This window comes from Artibeus jamaicensis, unplaced genomic scaffold, assembly GCF_021234435.1.
Source record: "Artibeus jamaicensis isolate MK-2021 breed Jamaican fruit bat unplaced genomic scaffold, CSHL_Jam_final scaffold_833, whole genome shotgun sequence".
In the NCBI taxonomy this organism is placed as follows: Eukaryota; Metazoa; Chordata; class Mammalia; order Chiroptera; family Phyllostomidae; genus Artibeus; species Artibeus jamaicensis.
Window position 1 is genome coordinate 6525797 of NW_026522056.1, and position 21649 is coordinate 6547445.

Below are 21649 nucleotides of genomic sequence, written 5' to 3' on the forward strand. Positions count from 1 at the left end.
GTTAAGACCCCTCACAGTGGGGGGCAACCTAAGCCAGACTTGATTACTTGGGAGGCCTTCATGGAAGGACTGGGGGGAGGGGCTGCAACAAAGAGCAATGGACTCTCCTCCCGCCCCAGCTTTGACATGGCCTGAGTCTCCATGTTCTCTGGGAGAAGTGCTTCCTGACTCTAATCCCCTTGAGCCTGAATACCTGTTGGGGAGAGGTGCAGCTCCTTGCCTTGCTAGAGCAAGTCCAGGGGAAAAAATCTCCTATCACAAAGACTTCCTGATAAACCTGTAAAATCTGCTCTGCTAAGAATGCTTTCATTCATTTGTTAAGGGTTCGAGCAGGAAACCCTAAAACTCTGTTCCTGACAGACTCTTACCCAGACTAAGCCCTCAGATTTCTTTGAAATGTTATCTACTCTTTGATCCTTGTCCCCCTGTATTCCTGTGTATTACAACCCAATAAAAGGCTATGGAAGAGGGCGCTCAGGGCCTTTGTCTCCCCTGAGAAACTGGCCACAGCCCATTTCTCCTCCCCAAGCAGATCATATCATGTCTCGGCCATATTCACTTTCATCCTGGCACTCAGGGGGGACTCTCGAGAAAGTCGTCCCCACAGAAATGGAAATAGATGGGTATGAGGTTGAATTTTATTTTCATACTGGAAGGGAGTCTGCACCAATTATGTGTATAATACTTTCACACAGTTGGTTTAACTAATCCAAGGTCTTGGGCTCTTGTTCTGGGATTGCCTCATTCTTTCATTCATGCATTCAATTACTCAATCAACAAATCTTTATCAAGCACCTACTATGTATCAGGCTTGGGGATAGGAAATGGGGACAGGACAGTGAACAAACAGCTATAATTCCTGTTCTCTGAGAATGTATAAGTTATGGGATCTTGAACAAGTTCTTTGGTCTTTCTGAGATACTTTCCTCATCTTAAAGATGGGCAAGCACAATGGTAAATAATATTGAAATGAATCATTGAAATTTTAATTTTTCTCTCTAATTATTGGAATAATTAGGTCTCTTAAGGAACTGGAAATTTTTATTAAATCATACAGAAGAAAAATTGAAATCACTTGTGATTCATGGTAAATAATGTTAATCTTTCGGTGTGTTTCCTCCTAGGCACACACACGTGTTGTACAGACATATAATTTTGTTTAAAAAATGTGGCATCACTTATAGTCTGGTTTGAAATAGAGAATTTTTTCTTAGTATTATTTTATAGGTACTTTTCATGTCATTGAATATTATTATTATGTTTGTTGATGGCAGTTTGGTAATTTATCATATAAATGTATCATAATATTTATTTCTCTTGTTCAGGACATTTAACTTATTTTCTCATTTTCACTAATATAAATTCATAGCAATACATGTCTCTGATTACTTCATTAATATAAATTTGTAGAAGTACGATTGTCAGCTCAAACAAGTTTTTGCCTATTGAATTTACAATGCAAAATTTCCATCCAGGAAGTTTGTATCAATTTCTATGCCCATTAGCTATGTTCAAGAATCTTAGATTTCCTTTCACCAATATAGATATGTATACTTTGAAAATCTTTTTGCCATTTTAATAAGTGAAAATATATATTTATTTATCTTTAGAGGGAAAAGGAAGGAAAGAGGGAGAGAAATATCAATGTATGGTTGCCTTTCATGCATCCCCTGCTGGGAATTGGCCTGCAGAGAACTGGCCTGCAATGCAGGAATGTGCCCTGACCGGGAATCGAACAGCGATTGTCTGGTTTGCAGGCCTGTGCTCAATCCACTGAGCTACACCAGCCAGGGCTTTTTGCCATTTTAATAAGTGAAAATATATATATTTTTTACTTAAAAAATTACAAGGTAGAATTTGGATGAACTTCTTTTCATGTATCTTTTAGCTTTTTGCATTTCTACAATTCCTATTTATATCCTTTGCCTATTTTAATATTTTTCTTCTAATAAATCTGTTAGTGCACTCTTTATCTTAAGGTGTTAAACCATTTTTTTTACATATTGCAAATCTTTTTCCTACTCGTGATTTGCCTCTTCCATACAGGGTGGGGCAAAAGTAGGTTTACAATTGTGACTACGTGTAATGGTTTATTCTTGTATTATTATTTATTAATTATTGTATTACTTTCCATAAGAACAACTGTAAACCTACTTACTTTTGCTGCGCCCTGTGTATGTATTTTTTTTTTAAAAAAATATTTTATTTATTTATTTTTAGAGGGAGATGAAGGGAAGGAGAAAGAGTGGGAGAGAAACATCAATGTGTGGTTGCCTCTCATGTGTCCCCTACTGGGGACCTGTCTTGCAACCTAGGCATGTGCCCTGACTAGGAATCGAACCAGCGAGCCTTTGCTTCACAGGCCTGTGCTCAATCCACTGAGATACACCAGCCAGGGCCCTGTGTATGTATTTCAGATTAAAAAAATATATATTTGTTGTAATCATATCTATCTGTTCTGTTCCTTTTGTTTTGTTGTTTTTTTTTTGCTTTTAAATCACAAGGTTAGTGGTTTTTTGTTTTTTTTGTTTTTTGTTTTTTTTTAGTTTGTTTTTGGTTGTAAAGTGGTGGGTCTATTTTGGGAATTTCTGTGTCCATTTTGCCACCTAAGCCACACTGTATTTGTTCCGGCCTTTCGTATGCAAGATCTCATCAATGTCATTTCCCTGCCCCTTTCTCCCTCCCGTTCCTCTATACTGTGGGAAGTTTCTCTGTCTTGACTTTCACACTGATCTGCGGCATTGATTCTGTTCTTAAACTTCTGTGAAAGACCTTCCACATTAAGCTATGGTATGCTTAATGTTCTTACTTTATTAACTCAGACAGTACATCTTCATCTTAATTAATTGTCTTATCTTTGAGATTTTATCTTCAGTTTGTATTTTCTTAAAGGACATTAAACATGTACCTTTTGAAATTTACTTCTATTAGAGTAAATATTTTGCATTGAAAAAAATCTAACCTTTGATATCTCCTCCTGGAGGGTTTTTCCAAAGTTTTGCTTTGTGTTACAGAATTTTTTCAGAGATGCCACTCATCCTTGGCAGAACAGAGAGCTATTAAGGCCTGTTGCACGTCCTCAGTGTGAAGGGATTGGCCTTGGATCTTCTCACAGGATCTTCTGAGCATCTTCTGATCCAGTACTGGGTTATAGACCATTTCAGTGGCTCAGCAGCCTGGGCAGGAGATCCAGAATCTGGGGCCCAGGGAAGTTCCAGCAGAGGAGTCTTATTTCTTCCCCCTCCGTGTTGGTAAAGCCTTCCTCTAGGGGCTGGTTCTGTCTTCCTAGGTTTCAGGGTTTGAACCATCTTCCACTCTAGGCTTCTGTATCCAACCCCCTTCCTGTTGGAAGGGTGTATCACTCCGGGAAAGAGGCCCGCTCATCAGAAGAATCTCCACCTCTTGAGGTTCTCTCCGGTTTATCTGCTTTTAACCTCGACTTTCTAGTGAGGTCATGCTACAGCTTTTCCAGGGCTCAGCCTTAGAGTGTTAAGTTGAGTTCTTCCAGTGCGCATTCTCCTTCCCGAGAGATGGAAACCCAATTTCCTATCAGCCAGTCATTCTCATGCAGCCTGGGAAGTCAGATGCTTGGTATTTGTGATCTTCACCCTGCAACTGGGGCATCAAACTCAGTTTCATCAGGGGCCACATCAGCCTCACAGCTGCCTTCAAATGGCCGAATGTAATTTCAACTCCTTAACAGTTAAGGAGTCGTTACATTTATACAGTCCTAAAATTATTTTGGCCCTTTGAAGGCAACTACGAGGCTGATGTGGCCCCTGGTGAAAATGAGTTTGACACCCCTGCCCTAGAATGAGTTGAAATACCTCAAAATTGGTGGCATGTGAGAATCACTCCTCTGTAATTATCAGTCTGTTTCAGGTTTTCTCTTTTGCTCATGGTCTTTGACTTATTATTTCAGCTGGTTTCTAGAAGAGGTATAATTAGATATCTATGATGAAGGAAGGTGGTGAAGACTTAACTAGGAAATCAGGAATGGATCTTAAAGCTTATTTGAAATCACACCTCTCCTGCCAGCCTCAAAGCTGTGACTTGAGGATAAAATGAGATGATAAACGTGAAAAAATTTTAAAGGCTGTTTGGAGCATTATGCAAACACAAAGTCACTTTATCTCCACATTTTATGAGACCAAAAATCAGGAGCCTTGTTGGAAGCAAATTTTGGTTGTGAATTTTTCTAAAGTAATATGTGATAATGGAAGATGGCTCTTTAGGTGAAGCACAAAGCCATTCTGCTTCTATGAGTTTCTCCCCCTTCTTTCACAGCAGTGCATCCGAAATGGAGGTTTGTCATTTTCGTTATCCCCCCAAGGAGAAGGCTGGCCTAAATTTCCACTTTAGACTATTTCTTTGAGTGCCAAGAGATTGTTTCAGGAAAAGGAACTAATCTGCAGATAGGTCTGCCCCTGCACAATGCCTGGCATCAGGGGCAAGGGCTTTAATTAAAATGGAAGAGTTGGTCATTTCCGGCCTTTCTGGGAAGCTTAAAGCTGATGTGGTTTGAATGGAAGTAATGACTTTTGCTTAAAATGCAAGTATTAATGCAAGAAAGAGCTGGAAACGACTCTCAGTGCAATTGAAAGAGATTATAAATTTTTTTCATGCCTTCTCTTAAAGTAATTGTCCTTTTCCCTCTTGAAATTCTGTAATATATACATTTAGCATGTATACATTTAGTTTTTTCTTTACATTTTTTTTCAGCTGGCAATGTGTCTGTCTTTTTACATTGTTAGAAACAGTGCACATTTTAGGTATTAATAAATCTTTGAAAAAGTCATAAGGACTTGTTGTTGTGTATGTTTATTTGTATGGCATAAACTAGTTTCAGAAATAGCTCTCGTCCAGGTCTTCTCAGTTTGGCTGGACATTTGCCACCTGGCCCCATAGTCTCAATTCGTATACAGAAAACAAAAGTGACTGTGTTGTAAAAAGTATACATTTTCACCCTGGCATATTTGTGTCTCCCAAAATGGAGTTTTAAAATTTGAAGTAACATATATTGTACTTGGGTTAAGCACACTGATGTAATCCCCAAGTACTGGAATACAAAAATGTGTTTTGAATGTTGATAAGACATTTATAAGGGTAGATGGAAATGCAGTCAGTTATACCAATACACGCCCAAAGCATTCCAGATCAGTGATACTTTTTACTAATTAAAATCATTGTGAATGAAAGGTATACTGAATGGAGAGTTACGATGAGCACTGTGAAGTTACTATTTTTATATTAAAGTCCAACTTATAGAAATAAAAATGAGAACTACCGATATTTCCTGTACCCTGATAAATTGTGCTTCTCCCACCTTTCGTGACATCCTAATGAATGTTTATGTAACTGCAATTCCAGTATAAGAGTGATTTTTGAGTTTAGAATTGTTCATTCAACATTTGTTAGTTGGAAAGAATTTCTAATGTTCAGTTTTCAGCTGAACATTAGGCCATTCCATTGCCACTAGTTGGACATGTAGCTGTTTCATGATTTTCGTTGTTGTTTCATTTTAGATAAAACTGCAATGGACATCTTCCCTCAAATTTCATTTTAACATTCTGTGGGGAAGGTTTTATTTTCAGAATAAATCGAAGGAAGTGAGATTACTATGCCACATGGCAAGCAACGCGGGCAGTTAAGGGGTCTAAGGGAGCCCATGAAGGTAGGCACTGGAGGTGACTCGGAGAGTCCTCGCCTGAGAAAGAGGGGAGTGTGCCAGGAAGAGGAGAGAGGGCTCACTAGCAGAGCTGCGCCCTGCTGTTGAATCGTGTTGAACGCACCGCAGTGCTGAGGCTGGGCAAGGTGCTGAGCTCCTCCAAACAAACCCCTGGGAAACTCTCTCCCTTTATCAGCCAACATTCTTCGGAAGTGGCTCTGAGTGTGAATCGGACTAGCTGCGAGGGGGCCTCCATGGTTACTACCTTAGGGGTTTGGACTTCCAGCCCAAAGTGTAGGATGGCTCGTGGGTGGGAAGGCACTGGATATGGCCCAGGCAGCCTGGAGAAAGCTGCAGGAGGGAAAAGAGCTGACCAGACGAAAGGGACACAGTAAGTGATGAGCAAGACCACCTCCACCAGTGTTCTGAAATCTGGTGCTGTTGGCCAAGGCTCTCTTTCTCTTTTACCCACACACAAGGGCAGAGGCGGTGCCTGTAGGGGAGTTGGTTCTCCTTTCACCACACTGGGGAGGGGGGAGCTGAAGGTGTAAAACCAGCCTTTAAAGAACAAAACTTGGTAATATTCCTTAAACTCCAATGTCTCTCCTCACAGCATGGCTTCACAGCAGAGTTTATCATTTATTTCTATGTCTTTTCCGTTAACAAGTTCTTACTAGTTTTATCAACCTGCAATTAAACGATCCAGTGAACACTGCCTTTGCTGGAGTCTTTATGAAAGAAAAGTAATATTTTAGGAAAGAGGAAAAAAATAACCACAAAACAGGCCACATTATGAGATATCCAATTTTGCTACGATTTTTTTTCTCTGGGAATCCAGGGCTTTGAATAGATTGATGGTGTAGGAACTGTGAAAAGAAGTTTTTCTATGGCAACAAATGAAAAATTGAAAACCCACTTCAGCCATAGCTGAGTTCATGCTGTTATCACTTTCTCTTTTCACCAGTTACTTGTCTGTTGTGCTTTTCACCAACCCTGGCTCTGAGGCCACATTCAGAGCCTGCAGTTTTTTTTAAAGTTCTGTTATATGTTTTTGACTGTAACAGTATATTCCCAACATTATCACTACCCCATACCTACAAAGAGCAAACAGAACTGTAGAAAATGTGTACAGATTTTAGTAGTCAACATATTTATCTGCAAAAAGGACAAATACTAGTTTGCACCACATTGTCCTCAAAATGTGGGGACATTTTGAGGCCCAAATGTCCCCAAAATGTGGGGACATTTATAGCCCAAATGAGTCTCCTTGTCTCCACGTACACAATGAACATAACAATGTTTACTAGGGTTGCCATGAGACTCAAATAAGACAACACACATGAAAAATTGTAATTTACCTAATGCTAAATAAACATTTCTCAGTATTGGCTGCACCAAACCCTACCTTGGGTTCTACCACAGTCTGTATATGTAAATTTGCCTGGTATCCTCTTTTACCTAATTCCAATCCTCTGTCCCCTTGTTTTACTCAGAGATTATTTCTCCTTGTTCAGGCCTTGGTTCCACTTTGCCCTCATTAGCATTTGGGTTCTAGCCAATCTCATGGATTCTGGTTTGTCTTCATTGATTAGGCACACAGAAAATTGCATCTTGTTTATAGGATATATTGTAAATTCTTTCTCTCTGGTTTTCCTCATTTATCACTTTTTTAATGCCTTCTTTTGTGCCCAGATCAAGTACACTGTACTTCTAAAAAGTCTCTGAATAATTTTATTTGAGAGAAAATAAATTTGACTTCAACCAGTCAAATTTGAAGTCAAATGACACAGGTCCACACAGAGCTCCATTTTTCTGACTTTGCAGGCAAACAAGACTCCAGATAAACCCCAACTTAAAGTTTCTCTGCTTCCTAGAAATGGATACAGATATATTACAAAATCACACTTCAGTACTTTTACAGGTCTATAATAGTTTTCATGTTCCAATAGCACTTTTAAACCTATTTAAAAGCTTTAAAATTATTTAGGGACTTTTTAGAAGTACAGTGTACTTGATCTGGGCACAAAAGAAGGCATTAAAAAAGTGATAAATGAGGAAAACCAGAGAGAAAGAATTTACAATATATCCTGTAAACAAGATGCAATTTGCTGTGTGCCTAATCAATGAAGACAAACCAGCATCCATGAGATTGACTAGAACCCAAATGCTAATGAGGGCAAAGTGGAACCAAGGCCTGAACAAGGAGAAATAATCTCTGAGTAAAACAAGGGGACAGAGGATTGGAATTAGGTAAAAGAGGATACCAGGCAAATTTACATATACAGACTGTGGTAGAACCCAAGGTAGGGTTTGGTGCAGCCAATACTGAGAAATGTTTATTTAGCATTAGGTAAATTACAATTTTTCATGTGTGTTGTCTTATTTGAGTCTCATGGCAGCCCTAGTAAACATTGTTATGTTCATTGTGTACGTGGAGACAAGGAGACTCATTTGGGCTATAAACAAATTAGAGTAAGTGACTCGTTCACTGTCCCACAGTTAGAAAGTGCTAGAGACAGAAGTGGGGTTTTGAACTTCTGACAACAGTCATGTGCAGCTTGATAGTGGGGCTACGTTGCGGGAAATGTCATAGGCAGCTTCATTGTTACGCAAATATCATGGAGTGCGCTTGCGCAAACCTAGATGGTATCGTCCACTACACACCCAGAGTACACAGTACAGCCTATTGCCCCCAGGCTACAAGCCTGTGCAGCATGTTACTGCACAAAACTACACAAGATTAAATGAGGCACAACAGAAAATGAGGCGATCAAGAGACTAGTTAAATATGAGGTGTATGAGTCTATCGCAGGCATAACACAGCCTATTCTTTACGGCAAAATTTTTTTACAATTTAAAAATTACATTAGTTATTTTAAATATTTTCAAATATTAGTTTTAACTATTTTATTTTAATAACTAATTTTTATTATTTTTAGATATTTAATTCTTTAAAAATTCTTAAAATATTTTATTTATTTTTAGAGCAAGAGGAAGGGAGGGAAAGAGTTAGGGAGAGAACCATCAATGTGTGGTTGCTTATCGTGTGCCCCCTACTGGGCACCTGGCCTGCAACCCAGGCATGCGCCCTGACTGGGTAATGAACTGGCGACCCTTTGGTTTGCAGGCGGGTGCTCAATCCACTGAGCCACGCCAGCCAGGGCAAACTTTTTTTATATGTACAAAGAATACACTTCAACATAACAATAAGAAGTATAGTAAGCAAATACATGAGCCAATTAATAGTCGTTTATTATTATTATCAGCATTATGTAGTGTACATACCTGTATGTACTATGCTTTCACACGACTGGCAGTATAGTAGGTCTGTTTACACCACAATCAACACAAACACCTGAGTAAGGCGATGCGCTATGACGTGACAATGGCTGCGACGTCACTAAGCAACAGGGATTTTTCAGCTACATTATAATCTTACGGGATCACCATTGTGTACGTGGTCTGTCTTGACTGTGTTTTATTGCTACCCTTTTCACTCCACCCTCCTGCCTCAGGTAGCAACTTGGTATTCTTTAAAGGTGAGGGGAGTCTCAGTTTAAAGGAGTAGAGGAAACATGGAACCACTCTGGGCACGGACTAGTCAGCGCAGGCAGAACTTGAGCGTCTCGCTAACCCTGCGGGAGGTGAGACTTTGTTCCTCGGTTGTGCCTACACACACGGAGCTTGGGCCCTGACCGGTCCTCAGATGTACTGACAATGTTCTTTGTTTGTTCATGATATCTGACATTGGAAATCTCTTTTGGCAGTTTAATTACTGAGGCCAGAGTAGGAGAACTGGAGGGAAAAGCTTCTGTTGGAGACGATGCGTGTGCCTGGCGCCTGGGGTGGGGTGGGTGGCTCCTCGCTCCTTAGGGCAGGGCAGCAGGAGCCAGAGAAAAAGCCGGTTTTTCATCAGAGTTGGTCTTTCCATTATTCCCTCTGCTGACCTGTCTTACTTTGGAGGACAATTAAATATAATTCAATAGTTTTATACAATATTCAATATAATTTATATAAATACAAATTTATTTTGAGGATAAACTATCCTCAAAATAATTCACTCCAAGCTAAGAGACACCAGTGCTCTTACCTTTCTTAATTAAGTGTGTTTTCTAATCCTGAAATTTTTTTGGCTTTATGACCTTGGGCAGGTCACTTAACATCTGAGCCTTTATCCCACGAAATGCATGCGGAGGTATTTTCTAGTAAAAGTACTTCTTGGCAGCTGCAGTCACTGGCTGTGTTTCCAAAGACTTAAAATGCCTTCCCGTTCACAGTATCTGCTTCTGCTTTTTCTTCCCAGAGTCGAAAACATGCAAGCAAAGTCCGACTGTATTACATGCTTCACCCCAGGGATGGTGGGTGTCCTGCCAAGAGGCTCCGGTCAGAAAATGTGAGTATTTGGCACCATGTGATCCCATTAAAAACCACAATTTGTTGTGTTTGCTAAGAACTTTGCAAATCTAGGACTTGTAGCCACGTAGAAACAGTTCTCATTAAATGTGATGGAAAATATTACCTGTAAGCAATTCTTTTTTCTTTTTCCTGGTGGAATTTGCAGTTATGGTATTAGAGGACTTCTTGATGATACTGTGCCGGGACCGCACAGAGAAAGAGTGCAGAGAGGTGCAGGGACAGAAGGTGGTTGGGTGGGGGAGATGGGGGCCATGAGAAGACGAGCAGCCGGGAAGACATAACCCTAAGGGGCAAACTTGTCAGAAAGAGCAGATACTCTGCCTTTTACATATTTTATTTTTTCTTTGGTATGTAAAACAGAATATGAATTTGTTCATATATAATGAGGACCGTACATTTCTTGCAAATAAAAATACTCAGCGGTTTTTGATCAGTGTCCCCTCTCCCCAAGGGAACATTTATCTGGGAAGACAAATGATTACAAAGTTGCTTTGAGGGTGTCCAGTCAGAACAAAGGGCTTACTGCAGCCAGGTCAAGGTGAAGGCTGATGAAATAAATATTCCTAGCAGGACTTACTTTTCCTAATAAGTGCAAGATTATTTTTTATTTGAGCTGCTTTTTAAAAATTAAAGTGTAGTTGGCATACCATATTATATGAGTTTCAGCTGTACAACATAGTGATTCAACATTTATATATTTTATGGTACGTGAACACCATACTAAATATAGTTGCCATTAAATACACTATGCAAAGTTAGCACACTATTAAGGGCTATATTCCCTTTTTTACCCATCCTGTGCCCCTCCACTCTGGGAGTCATCAGTTTGTTCTTTGTTTCTATGAGTCTGTTTTTGTTTTGTTTTGCTGTTTGTTTTTATATTTGAGAAAAATTCCATGTAGAAGTGAAATCATGTGGTATTTGCCTTTCTCTGTATGACTTATTTCAATTAATATCCACCCATGTTGTTGCAAATGACAGGATTCCATTATTTTTATTGCTGAGTAATACTCCATTGTATATGTGTGTGTATGTGTGTGTGTGTGTGTGTGTGTGTATATATATATGTATATATATATATACCCCACATCATCTTTATCCATTTATCTATTGATGGACATCTAGATTGCTTTCATATTTTGGTTATTACTAGTAATGTTGCAATGAATGTAGGTGTGCATATATCTTTTCAAGCTAATGTTTTCATTCTTTTGGATAAATACCGAGAAGTGTATTTGCTGGGTCATACGGTGGTTCTGTCGTCAGCTTTGTGAGGCATCCCATCCTGATTTCCTCAGTGGCCGCACCGATTAGTAGTCCCTCCACCACCAAGTGGAATGTTCGGAGCCATGACAAACATGGAATTTCCTTACTCTTTGAGCTCTGAGGAGGCTGCAGGCACAGATTTATACCCTATACTCTCACTTTTGCTTGTGATCCTGATTTTCTTTGCTGCCACATAGATGCCAGTCTTCTTTTCTGCATTTAAAATTAATACATAATTGTTGAAGAAACTTGACAAAAGCTGCACCTGTGTATTCTTCACAGGAAAGAAAAGAGAGAGCAAGAGAACCGCACACGATCAAAGATAGTGAGCATCGGGGCTGCTGCTGCTAATGAATTCCAAGCATGTCTGTTAGCACCGCAAAATGAGCTGCTCACACACAGACTAATCTGGAACACTGAAATTTTCTTTACTGCCTTGGTGAAGCAGCATTTAGAGCTTATTGGAGGCAAAGGGTGCCCTGAAAACTTCGCAAGTGCTAAGAAGTGGGACTGATTCCCGTTCTGTCAGTGCTTCCCTTTAGGTCCTTAGACAGATAATTGATCTCTGTGAGCCTCAGTTACCTCGATATGGCTGTAATTATCACACCCCCCTCACTGGGCTTTTGGAATATGAAATGAGCACATAGGTAATGAGGTGCATTGCTACATGTCAGGCAGTGAGGAAAAGTGGGATGAATAAGACACAGACTTGTCTAAAAGAAACTCATAGTATAGTGAGGAAAATTGACATTGTGTAAAAAGTAGCTGTAATGCCACAGTGTGGGGGTTTATTAACACTCTTCACAAAGTCCCATGGGAAAAATGGGCAAGTGAGCTATGCAAGGGCAATTCAATCAGGGAAGGTTCTTCTGAAGAGCTGGCATTTGAGTTGGGGGTCTCCGGGCCTGAATGGATTGTATCAGGTGTAGGCGGTAGGAGTGAGAAAGGAAGACCAGTGCATTTTGTCCAAAGAACTTATGTGATCTCAGAGTTCTTCAGCTACACTGCAATCATGCTTTCCATCGGGTATCTATTAGAAAAGAGACAGAATTAGTTTTTTGTTTTTTTGTGTTTTGAAATTATCCAGCAATGGTGCCTGTATTGCTTCATTCAATAGCCGTTTAGCATCTTATCCTAATAGAAACATTGGGGTCAGGGACACTTGACAATTTGCTCTTGAACAAGATCACTTTCTACCCACTCACATGCACTCGACCTTTGCACTTGACCTTTGCACTTTTGTCTAAGCTCCTAAGGAGTGCTTGACCAGGTGACAGAAAGGGGGCGTGGGAGCTCAAGCTGAGGTTCCTCCAGACAGGGTCCTGCTAACCTGCTAATCCAGCCAGACCCATGATCCCCCCAGACCCGTGATCCGCCCCCCCACTCAGGCTCTGGTTCTGCCAGTAAGCTCCAGGTGTTTATGGGATGGAAGATATTTGGATTTTAGAGCAAGAAGTATTTGCAAGGATTTGAGGACTTTTCCTTTGATGTTTCTTTTGAAAATTTTGATCTACCATTGATTTATTTATTAAATTATTTTTCTATAACGTATAAATCATAGTGTTAAAGCAAATCAGCAGGCAGGAAAACAATGTCATGATCTCACGTTTGAAAGAGATGATTGGTGCTTTTTATTACGCTGATTGGCTTGCCACAGGTGAGCGTATCTTTGTCTCTAGGCATTTGGATGCAGGGGGTAAAGTACAGAGGCCCAGCCCCTCTCCAGGGCTCTGAGAGTCAATGTTGGTAATTATTTGGACCGACTTTATTTTGTACAGACTCATACCTAAGGGTTGAGAGACTGAAAATACAAATGGACAATGGCCAGACCATGTGTAAAATAGAATTTTGTCCAAGGAAATCAAACCGTTCGTGGACAGTAACCAGTGCAGGAAGCCTGCCTAAATGAGACTTACAGAAAGTCTTCAGTATTCACTCAGGAAATCAAATAATAACCCCTGTAACAATAGACCCCAAAAGAACAGGGCTTGATTCTTACCTGTCAGCTTCCCTGAGTTTTGTCCCCAGTTCCAACTTAAAAGACCAACCAGAGAAAGCCATATATATATATACCTCCTAACCAATCACATAGGATGTCCTCTCCCAGATAACTCACCTACAGTGTCCCCATGGCAGCAGCCTCCACGCAGGGCACACCTGAAGCCTCCCCTTTTTACCATTATGAAGTTTCCCGTTTCTCTGCTTGCCTTTGAATCTCCTCCAGACACAAGTGATGGTGGCTCATTCCGTGCTGTAGCAAGCTTTGAATAAATAACTTTTCTCGTGCTCATGTAGTTGGTCTTTGTTTATTTCCACAGGGTTGTAAAATGGGATAACAATAAGATCTAACATACAAGTTTGTTGTAAGGCCCAATTGAGGTAATTCATTTCTTTAGCACTTTGTTTTTCAGGGGCTTTCTGTGTGCATGATTGTCATTATTGTTCCTCTTCCCACCAACAGCCTGTGTGTTTGGAAGGCTTCCTCCGCTCGCCTCTCTGTTCCGGCCCATGCTCCCACTGCTCTGCCTCCGGGGGCTGTGGCGGGTTTGCACCCCAGTGTTGGCTGATGGTGGGCAGCTCCGTGTTGCCCTGAATACCCGACAAAGTGTGTGGCTTCTAGAAGGAGAGGAAACTTGTGGCTGACTTTCCAAACCCTGACCACAAATGAACCTTGGGCTGTCAGTGACTCCTCCGATTTGTGGGGCTGGTGATGACGGCGCATCCTTCCCGCCCCCTTCCTAGTCGTCTGGAGCACGTGGTAACCCCGCGTTTACGTCTGCAGGAGTGCCAGTTATTATTGCCAAGTCCCAAGTTCTATTCCAGGTCATTTGACATTTTTGTTGTTGTTTAAAAACTTAAATGTATTTTTGTCTCCTGTCCTGGTATTTCTAGCTTTTAAAATTCCCCCTTTACCATGCTTTTACTGTTTAGAATCCTCCTTTGGATCCTCTGTGCTTTTTTTCCCTTGAAATTTTAGAGCAAGACATTTTCCCCTTGATGCCACAAAGTAAAATTACATGTAAAATACATTGTTATAGTTGATTGCCTCAGAGAAACTTTCAGTAATCCCCTGAGCGTTCTAGCCAAAAAAGGACTTTAGAAATCCTCTAGCGCATTGAGAATCTCAGTGTTTCACCAATGGCCCTTTTTATTATCTTCTTAGCCATGGGTCACATGCTTTGGAAAAAATTGTCTGTTTGGAAAACAGCACTTTTAAGTAAAAGGGTGACTTAGTTTTACTTTTATTTTTACCCTGTAAAGATAACTAACTGCCTATCTAAATCTCCAGTCAGTGTTAAGTAAATAGTGTTCTTACATGGAGTTAATATAATTCCTTCTAAGTGGAGAAACTTGGCATTTGGTTAGCCTGATCATGCTCATCGGGCCTAAATATTTACCTGGTTTCCCTGAGCCCTGAAGGACCCAGCATAGCTTGAGAACCTCCGATATCACGTCCCCGGGTACCTACACATCCCGGGTTTCAGGTTGGGAGGACTCAGTCTAATCCGACCCACCTGCCCAAACGACTACCATTGCTTTGTCCAAATTGGTGGGGATCTGAGACTGTGAGTCTTCCTGCTTCCGTAAATCTGAGCCCCAGGCTCCTTCCACCAATCTTGAAATCGTACCTTATTTTCAGGCATTGGAGCCATCTCTGGGTCCAGTGCCTGAAAGCATTGTTGTTCTGGGGCAAAATGATAACAGTAGCTGTCACTTATCCGGGCACTTCCCACTTAAGTTCTAAATGCTTATGTACATGAACACATTTAATCCTCCCAACTTCCGCACCAGGGAGCCCTCAGAGAAGTCACCGGAAACAGAGAGATTAAGTAACTTGACTCTGGTCACACAGCTGCTAAGTGGCATAAACAAGGCTGGAAAAAGAGAAAGCAAGATAAAATTTTTTCTGGGACGTAAACTAGGTCACCACGTCACTTCATGAAACAGGTAGTTCGCACCACTGAGTGCTGGGGGTACGAAGATAAAAAGATGTGGAACCTTCTTCAGCAGAAATCAGGATCTGGTGGGGGCTGGGCTTTGAATACAGTGTGATAAGTGCTACTGCAGACATACGCCAGGGCTGCCCTCTGCACATTAGCCAGGGGTCCCCGATCTCTCCTGGGAGGATGGGACAGGGAACAGGCTTCGTAGAGAAAGCGACGCTGAGCTGACTTTTGAAGGACTGACATGGGTGAGCCAAGGGAAGGACAGTGGGAAAGGGCTCTTCTGAGTGTGGAGTCCGCATGAGCAATGTCTTCAGGGAAATGAAACTCAAAGGTATTTCTAGGGTGTGAGGTGCCAGTGGGTGGGTGGCTGTGGTAGATAACTAGGGCTGCTCTAGCAAATGACAACAAAGTTAGAGCCGCAGAAATTTATTCTCTCACAGCTCTGGAGGCCGCAAGTCTGAAATAGAGGGGTCGGCAGGGCCTCCCTCTGGGGCTCTGACTGGAAATCAGGTCCCTGTTTCTCTCTTCGCTGCTGGGGGTCACCGACGACCTTGGGAAACCTTGGCTTGCAGCCGCAACACACCAGTCTGCCTTCACATGGCTTCTGTGTGTCCTTCCCTCTTGGTCTAGGGAGGCTGGTCATTGGATTCAGGGCCCACTGCAGTCCAGGGTGGCTCCATGGTAACTGGTCTGCAATGACCTTATTTCCAAATAAGGTCCCATGTCTGAGGTGGGCATAAATTTTAGGGGGAGAATATTCACCCAGAAGTGCGATGAAGGCATTTGAGGTTGGGGTGGTGGACAAGGGTACAGACCAACATCCGGACATCACGTTGACATTTACTTTGTCCAGATTTATTGAACTCATGGGGATTCTGGTCCTGGCTCTGCTACAGAGTTGTTTTTACAACTTTCTTTTGGACTTTCTAAACCTTACTTGCCGTGGTTTTAATCAGGGCCCACAGTCTCTGCCCTGCCCACCTCTCTGAGTTGGGACGGGGCTCCAGGGAAGCCCTCTCCGTGTGAAGCTGCATTATACACCGTGAAGCGTATCGTGAGTGTTATTTCATGGGCTCTTGTATTCTTTGTGTGTTGGACCCATTCTTTGGTTTCTCCTGTGCACTGTACAACTTCTGTAGTTCAGCGAGGCACAGGCTTGCTGATCTCACCTTGAAGACTTGAAAAGCAATGGAAAAATAGGCCTGAGTTAGTATTTACTTAGTGTCTTAATTCAGAAGTCAGAAAACAGCTGCTGGCCAATGCCACCATTGCCTATTTTTGTAGGGTCTGCAAGCTGGGAATGGATTTTACATTTTTTAAATGCTTAGAAGCCCTGGCTGGTGTAGCTCAGTGGATTGAGCACAGGCCTGCGAACCAAACAACCACAGTTCAATTCCCAGTCAGGGCACATGCCTGGGTTGCAGGCCAGTTCCCAGCAGGGGACTCATGAGAGGCAACCATACATTGATATTTCTCTCCCTCTCTCCTTCCCCTCTAAAGATAAATAAATAAAATGTTAAAAAAATAAATGCTTAGAAAAAAATCAAGAGAAGATTAATACTGTATTTTGCTGTGTATAATGTACACCCACATTTTTGTCCCATACTGTCAGGAAAAAAAAATCTTTCGTTGTAACATTTTAATTCAATTATTTATTTATTTATATTTCGATACTTGTTTTTTGTACTACAATGGAATTTTATCACTTATGTTATGGTATGAGAAATGTTCTATAACAAATAATTACAAAACACAAAAACAGATGCAAGGTATTTTAGGTACTGCCCATGTATCATGCGCATCTTGATTACTTCTCCCTCAAAAATTTGGGCAAAAAAGGTGCACATTATACATGGAAAGATGTGGTCTCTTGTGATGCAGTATTTTGACGTAAAAGGCGTGAAATTCGAATTTTAATGTCCTGGGCACATGGCCACGCTCAGTCCTGTCCACGTCGTCTGTGGGTCCTCGTCACTCCACAGCAACAGAGGTGAGTGGTTGTGGGACACACTGTCCATCTCGCAAAGCCTAAAATACAAGGATGGGCAAAAGTAGGTTTATAGTCCTAAGTATGCAAACAATGAGGTTATCCTTGTATTATTATTAATTATTGTATATTTTCTATATGAGCAACTGTAAACCTACGTTTGCCCACTGCTCCATTTACTCTCTGAGTAAAATATTTACAGAAAGTATTTGCTGGCTGCTGTGTGAAGGGGCTGATTTTCGTGAAGGAAGAGGAGATGTTTTTGTGGCTGGGTGTGTGTCTCCCTGTTCACAGGAATGGCCCCTTTGGGACATTCCAGACTCTGAAGCTGCCTTGTCCTTTCTTCCTTGTGAGTTTTAGTTCATGGGTGTCCAGCAGGTTGAAGGTTTTACTCGATAGGAAGTATCATTCCACACCCCTGAGCTGGAATCCACACCATTGTTTCTGCCTTTTTTTTTTTTTCAATGCAGATAGCTTGAAATTTCTGACCTCAGGGTATGTTATAAGAATTTGCTCGAGGCCTGCAAAACTGTGGGAAAATGAGGGTGTTTTGTTTCTTCCACCGCCTACACATCACACTCAACTGATAGTAACCAAAACTCGGAGCTTTATGGAGCAGCAGTAATTTAGAATAGTTCTTGTCACTACACATCACTAATAGCTTCTGGAAAGGTTAATATTTCTTCTCCAAACGGTACTTCAAAGTGGAATCGACACTTTAACAGGTACACCAGCAATAAGCTAAATGAAGAAAACAGAACCCCTCATGAATCAAGTGTGCAGGCCAGCACCTATCTGTACATGACCTTCCAGGCCTGAGACCAGGTCTCTAGCTTGGGATTCTGGTTCTGAAACTCATTCACACTGAAATATGTGTCGTAATTACTCCCTCTACGCAGAGTACGATCTAGAGGAGAGAACAGGAGGATTCCCCCAAATGGCAGCTATGAAAGTACCTCATTTTTTTCTTTTTAACAGTAGAGTTAGTATCACGAGTCTTTGATCACTGAAAGCCTTGTCACTTCCATCCTGTCCTCTGTAACTCCATTGCTGTTCTATTGTGGACATATCATTGGATATAGTCTGTTGTTAACAGGCCACCGATTAGCCCCTTTTTATGTGTCAGGCCATATATTAAGTGCTTGTTAGATATTTCATTTGAATTTCACAACTTTGTTACTTCCATTTAAAAAGATGTAAAGACTATAGCTTGGGTCAAGTATCTTAGCCAAAATCACACATCTTGTAAGTGATACAGCCAAGATTCAAACACAGTATGCATTTTTCATTCATTTATTCTTTTATTTAAGAAATTAATTTGCCTGGGCTGGTGTAGCTCAGTGGATTGAGCACCAGCCTATGAAGCAAAGGGTCGCTGATTCGATTCCCAGTCGGCACGTGCCTGGGTTTCAGGCCTGGTCCCCAGTAGGGGACACATGAGAGGTAACCACACACTGATGTTTCTCTCCCACTCTTCTTCCTTCCTGTCCCCTCTCTAAAAATAAGTAAATAAATGTTAAAAAAAGAAATTAATTTAATTCATTACTTACCCAGAGTAAGGTACTGTAGTAATTGCTGAGAATTTAATGGTGAGTGAAGCAGATATAGTGTCTGTTTACAGTGTTTACAGGACAGTGAGAGATATGGGCATTAATTTTTTAAGGATCATACAATTATGCAAATAAAGGAAAAAAATGCAAATGCCTAAAATGGGGAATCATAAGGTCTTCGGGGTCAGAGGAGGCTGCTCTGAGCAAGTGATGCTTAAGCTGTATCTGAAAGATGAATACGGATTAACTGGGCAAAGAGGTGAGAGGAGAGGGGGGTCCCAGGCAGAGGGAACAGCATGTGCAAAGCCTCTGCAGCCACAGAAATGGTGGCGCACTCAGGAATAAAAGAGAGGCGGTGCGGCTAGTGTTCAGAGACGGGAGCAGGCAGTGCCCGGCATGCAGAGAGTGGGTTAACGGAAAAAAGAGGGGAGGTGAAGTGTCAAATGTCACGCTTTCATTATTTCACTGAAAGAGTGTGGCCTTCAATGAGGGTCATGGCAGCAGTGAAAAATGGGAAATCAATAAATTTGAGGAGTAATTAAGTAGGTAAAAATGGATGAACTGAATAATGGGTGTGAAAGAGAAGAAGGTTTTGGGATGACGTTCAGGTTTAGAACTTGCACAATTAGACTGTTGCTGCCTCTTCCTGCAGCCGTTTTAACCTGCATTTTTAAGGCCATGCCCCAGAGAGCAGAAAGATGGGAGAAGCAGGAAGGAAGGGACGAAAAGCCTTTCTCCAGATTGTTCCGTGTTGATCCAGGTTGAGCAGGAGTAAAGTTGAGTAAAGGCAAAGTTGCTACCGCAGAAGAGTAGGAGGCAACAAGGGAGAAGGGACAGGTAGACTTTTGTTCTCATGGCTTCAACTCAGTCACGGCTGTCTACTTCTCGGATGGAGGGTGAGGCCAAGCCAGGGGCCGGCCCAGGAAGTGGATCCCACGGAGGCACCGGCTGCAGATACCCACAGGTGTGCTGACGTCCAAAGCCAGGACAGTGTGTTAAGTGAGCTCAAGACAGTCCCCAAGGTGGGGGGACCAGGGTGAAGATAGTGCCAGACCCCTGACATCCTGAACAAAGCCAGCAGGAAGTGACCTGGAGGATTTCCAGAGAGGGATGCAGATGTTGGCAACGGTCATATGTGCTTCCCGCAGGAGAGCTGGGGTTATTTAAGGGGTCACAACAGCTCAGATGTGCTCATGGGACACCGGTCCAGTAAGTCCCAGCGGGTTCATCCTGTCCTTCCTCAGATTAAAAGGCAGAGCCGCAGAGCCCAGAGAGCAAGGCTTCAGACTGTGCGAGGGCAGGGTCCTCACCTCGTTTACCTTTGTGCTCTTAATACTTCACACAGAGGGGTGCCAGGAATGATTGTTCCTGTTTTTACAGTAAGATAAGTGTCCTGTTATTTTTTCTTTAAAAATTATGATTAAAATAATTTTAATAAAATGTATTATTTCTATGGAAAATCTTATAGGGCATTTCCATAAACTCTCAGTGCCTTTGTTAAACAGCACTAAATATATTTAGATATAGAGCTAGCAAAGTGCCTTTGTTAAATGAATATTTTGTAAGATTGGTTTTGTTCTAGAAAATGAGGGTTATGAATGTTTTCCATAAGAGTCTTCACTGGGTTCTTGGCCTTTGTGGGTCATCCTCTAATAGGAAAAACCCGAGGGAAGGGAGAGACAGGTTCTTGGAGGGTGTATTCTGCAAGCACAGGCTGGTCTCTCCAGCAATCGCTTCTGATCGGGACCTACGCGTTCCAGCTCCATCTTGGCCCTTGAAGATCCCGCTCACTTACTTATTTCCTGTCCGTACCGCTAGTCACTGCCTGCTTCCTCCTGTTGGTCCTTGATTTGTGGCTGTTTTACCGCAAATCAAGGCTGTTAGCAGAGGTGTGATGTGGAGCTAACAGTGGTAGATGTCCTTCTTGGGTCCCAACCGTCTTTCACCCATAAGAAAAAAGTGTCACTTGGGAAGTTCTCTGGAGGACATTTTAGCGCAGACTCAGGGGTGAAGAGATTGAGCAGATCTGTTGGATGATCTTAAGACTTGGAAGAGTACAGGTCAGATTCCTTAGCATATGTCTCACTTTGCATACTGAAGGAGCCCTTGAACATGAATCAGAATATATTTCTGTTTTGGTTAGTTTAAATACAAGATTTCTGGTGACTACAGACTGCAAAAGAGCGATTTCTTCTGCAATAATCATGCTCTCATTCCAGCTCTGAACACATTAGTTTATCCGTTGGGTTTTCTTTTCAGGGTCTGGCAGGGGTGCCCGGGAAGGAGCCCGGAAGCACAGTCTGGTGGCTCCCTGGCATGTGGCCCCTGGGTTCTCTGGCTTTCACATCCTTTGCTGCTGTGTTTTCTCTCTTCAGGTGTCTGGGTCTGAAGCACATTTTTCCATCTTGGAAAAAAATATTTTTTCCCTGGTAGATAGGTTTCCTTGGATAACATGCCAGAATATCATAAAACATCTTTGTTTTTTCTCTTATGTCCCAACTCTTTCCTGAAAATTTTTATCCTTTTAATCAAATTTCTTTTCTTATGTGTCTGGGTCCATTTATCTTCATCTCTTCTCCGGCTGCAGGGAGGGCTGTGAGATAATCTTGCCTCCCTTCCTTCCTTTGTCCTACATAGCTTAGTGAGCCTTTTCTCTCATAGGGCTATGCCATAAATCACGCCCGCTGTCTTCCCATTAGGTGACCCCATGTGCCTGTTCTGTTTCTTTTTAGTAACCTCTGGGCGTTCCTCATGCTCAGAATGTTATTCTTGTAGAACAAAGAAGTCTGTTGCCTTTACTACATTCTGCCTCGTG

At 41.8% G+C, this 21649-nt stretch overlaps 1 protein-coding gene across 2 annotated transcripts in view; it reads left to right on the plus strand.

The window, feature by feature from the left end:
- The window catches only part of ZMAT4 (zinc finger matrin-type 4), a 338086-nt gene that overhangs the window by 120542 nt on the left and 195895 nt on the right, over nt 1-21649 (plus strand). For both annotated transcript variants that reach the window (XM_037142512.2, XM_037142513.2), the window contains exon 3: nt 9972-10061. In XM_037142512.2, the coding sequence (XP_036998407.2) occupies nt 9972-10061 (90 nt within the window). The remainder of the gene's footprint in view (nt 1-9971; nt 10062-21649) is intronic.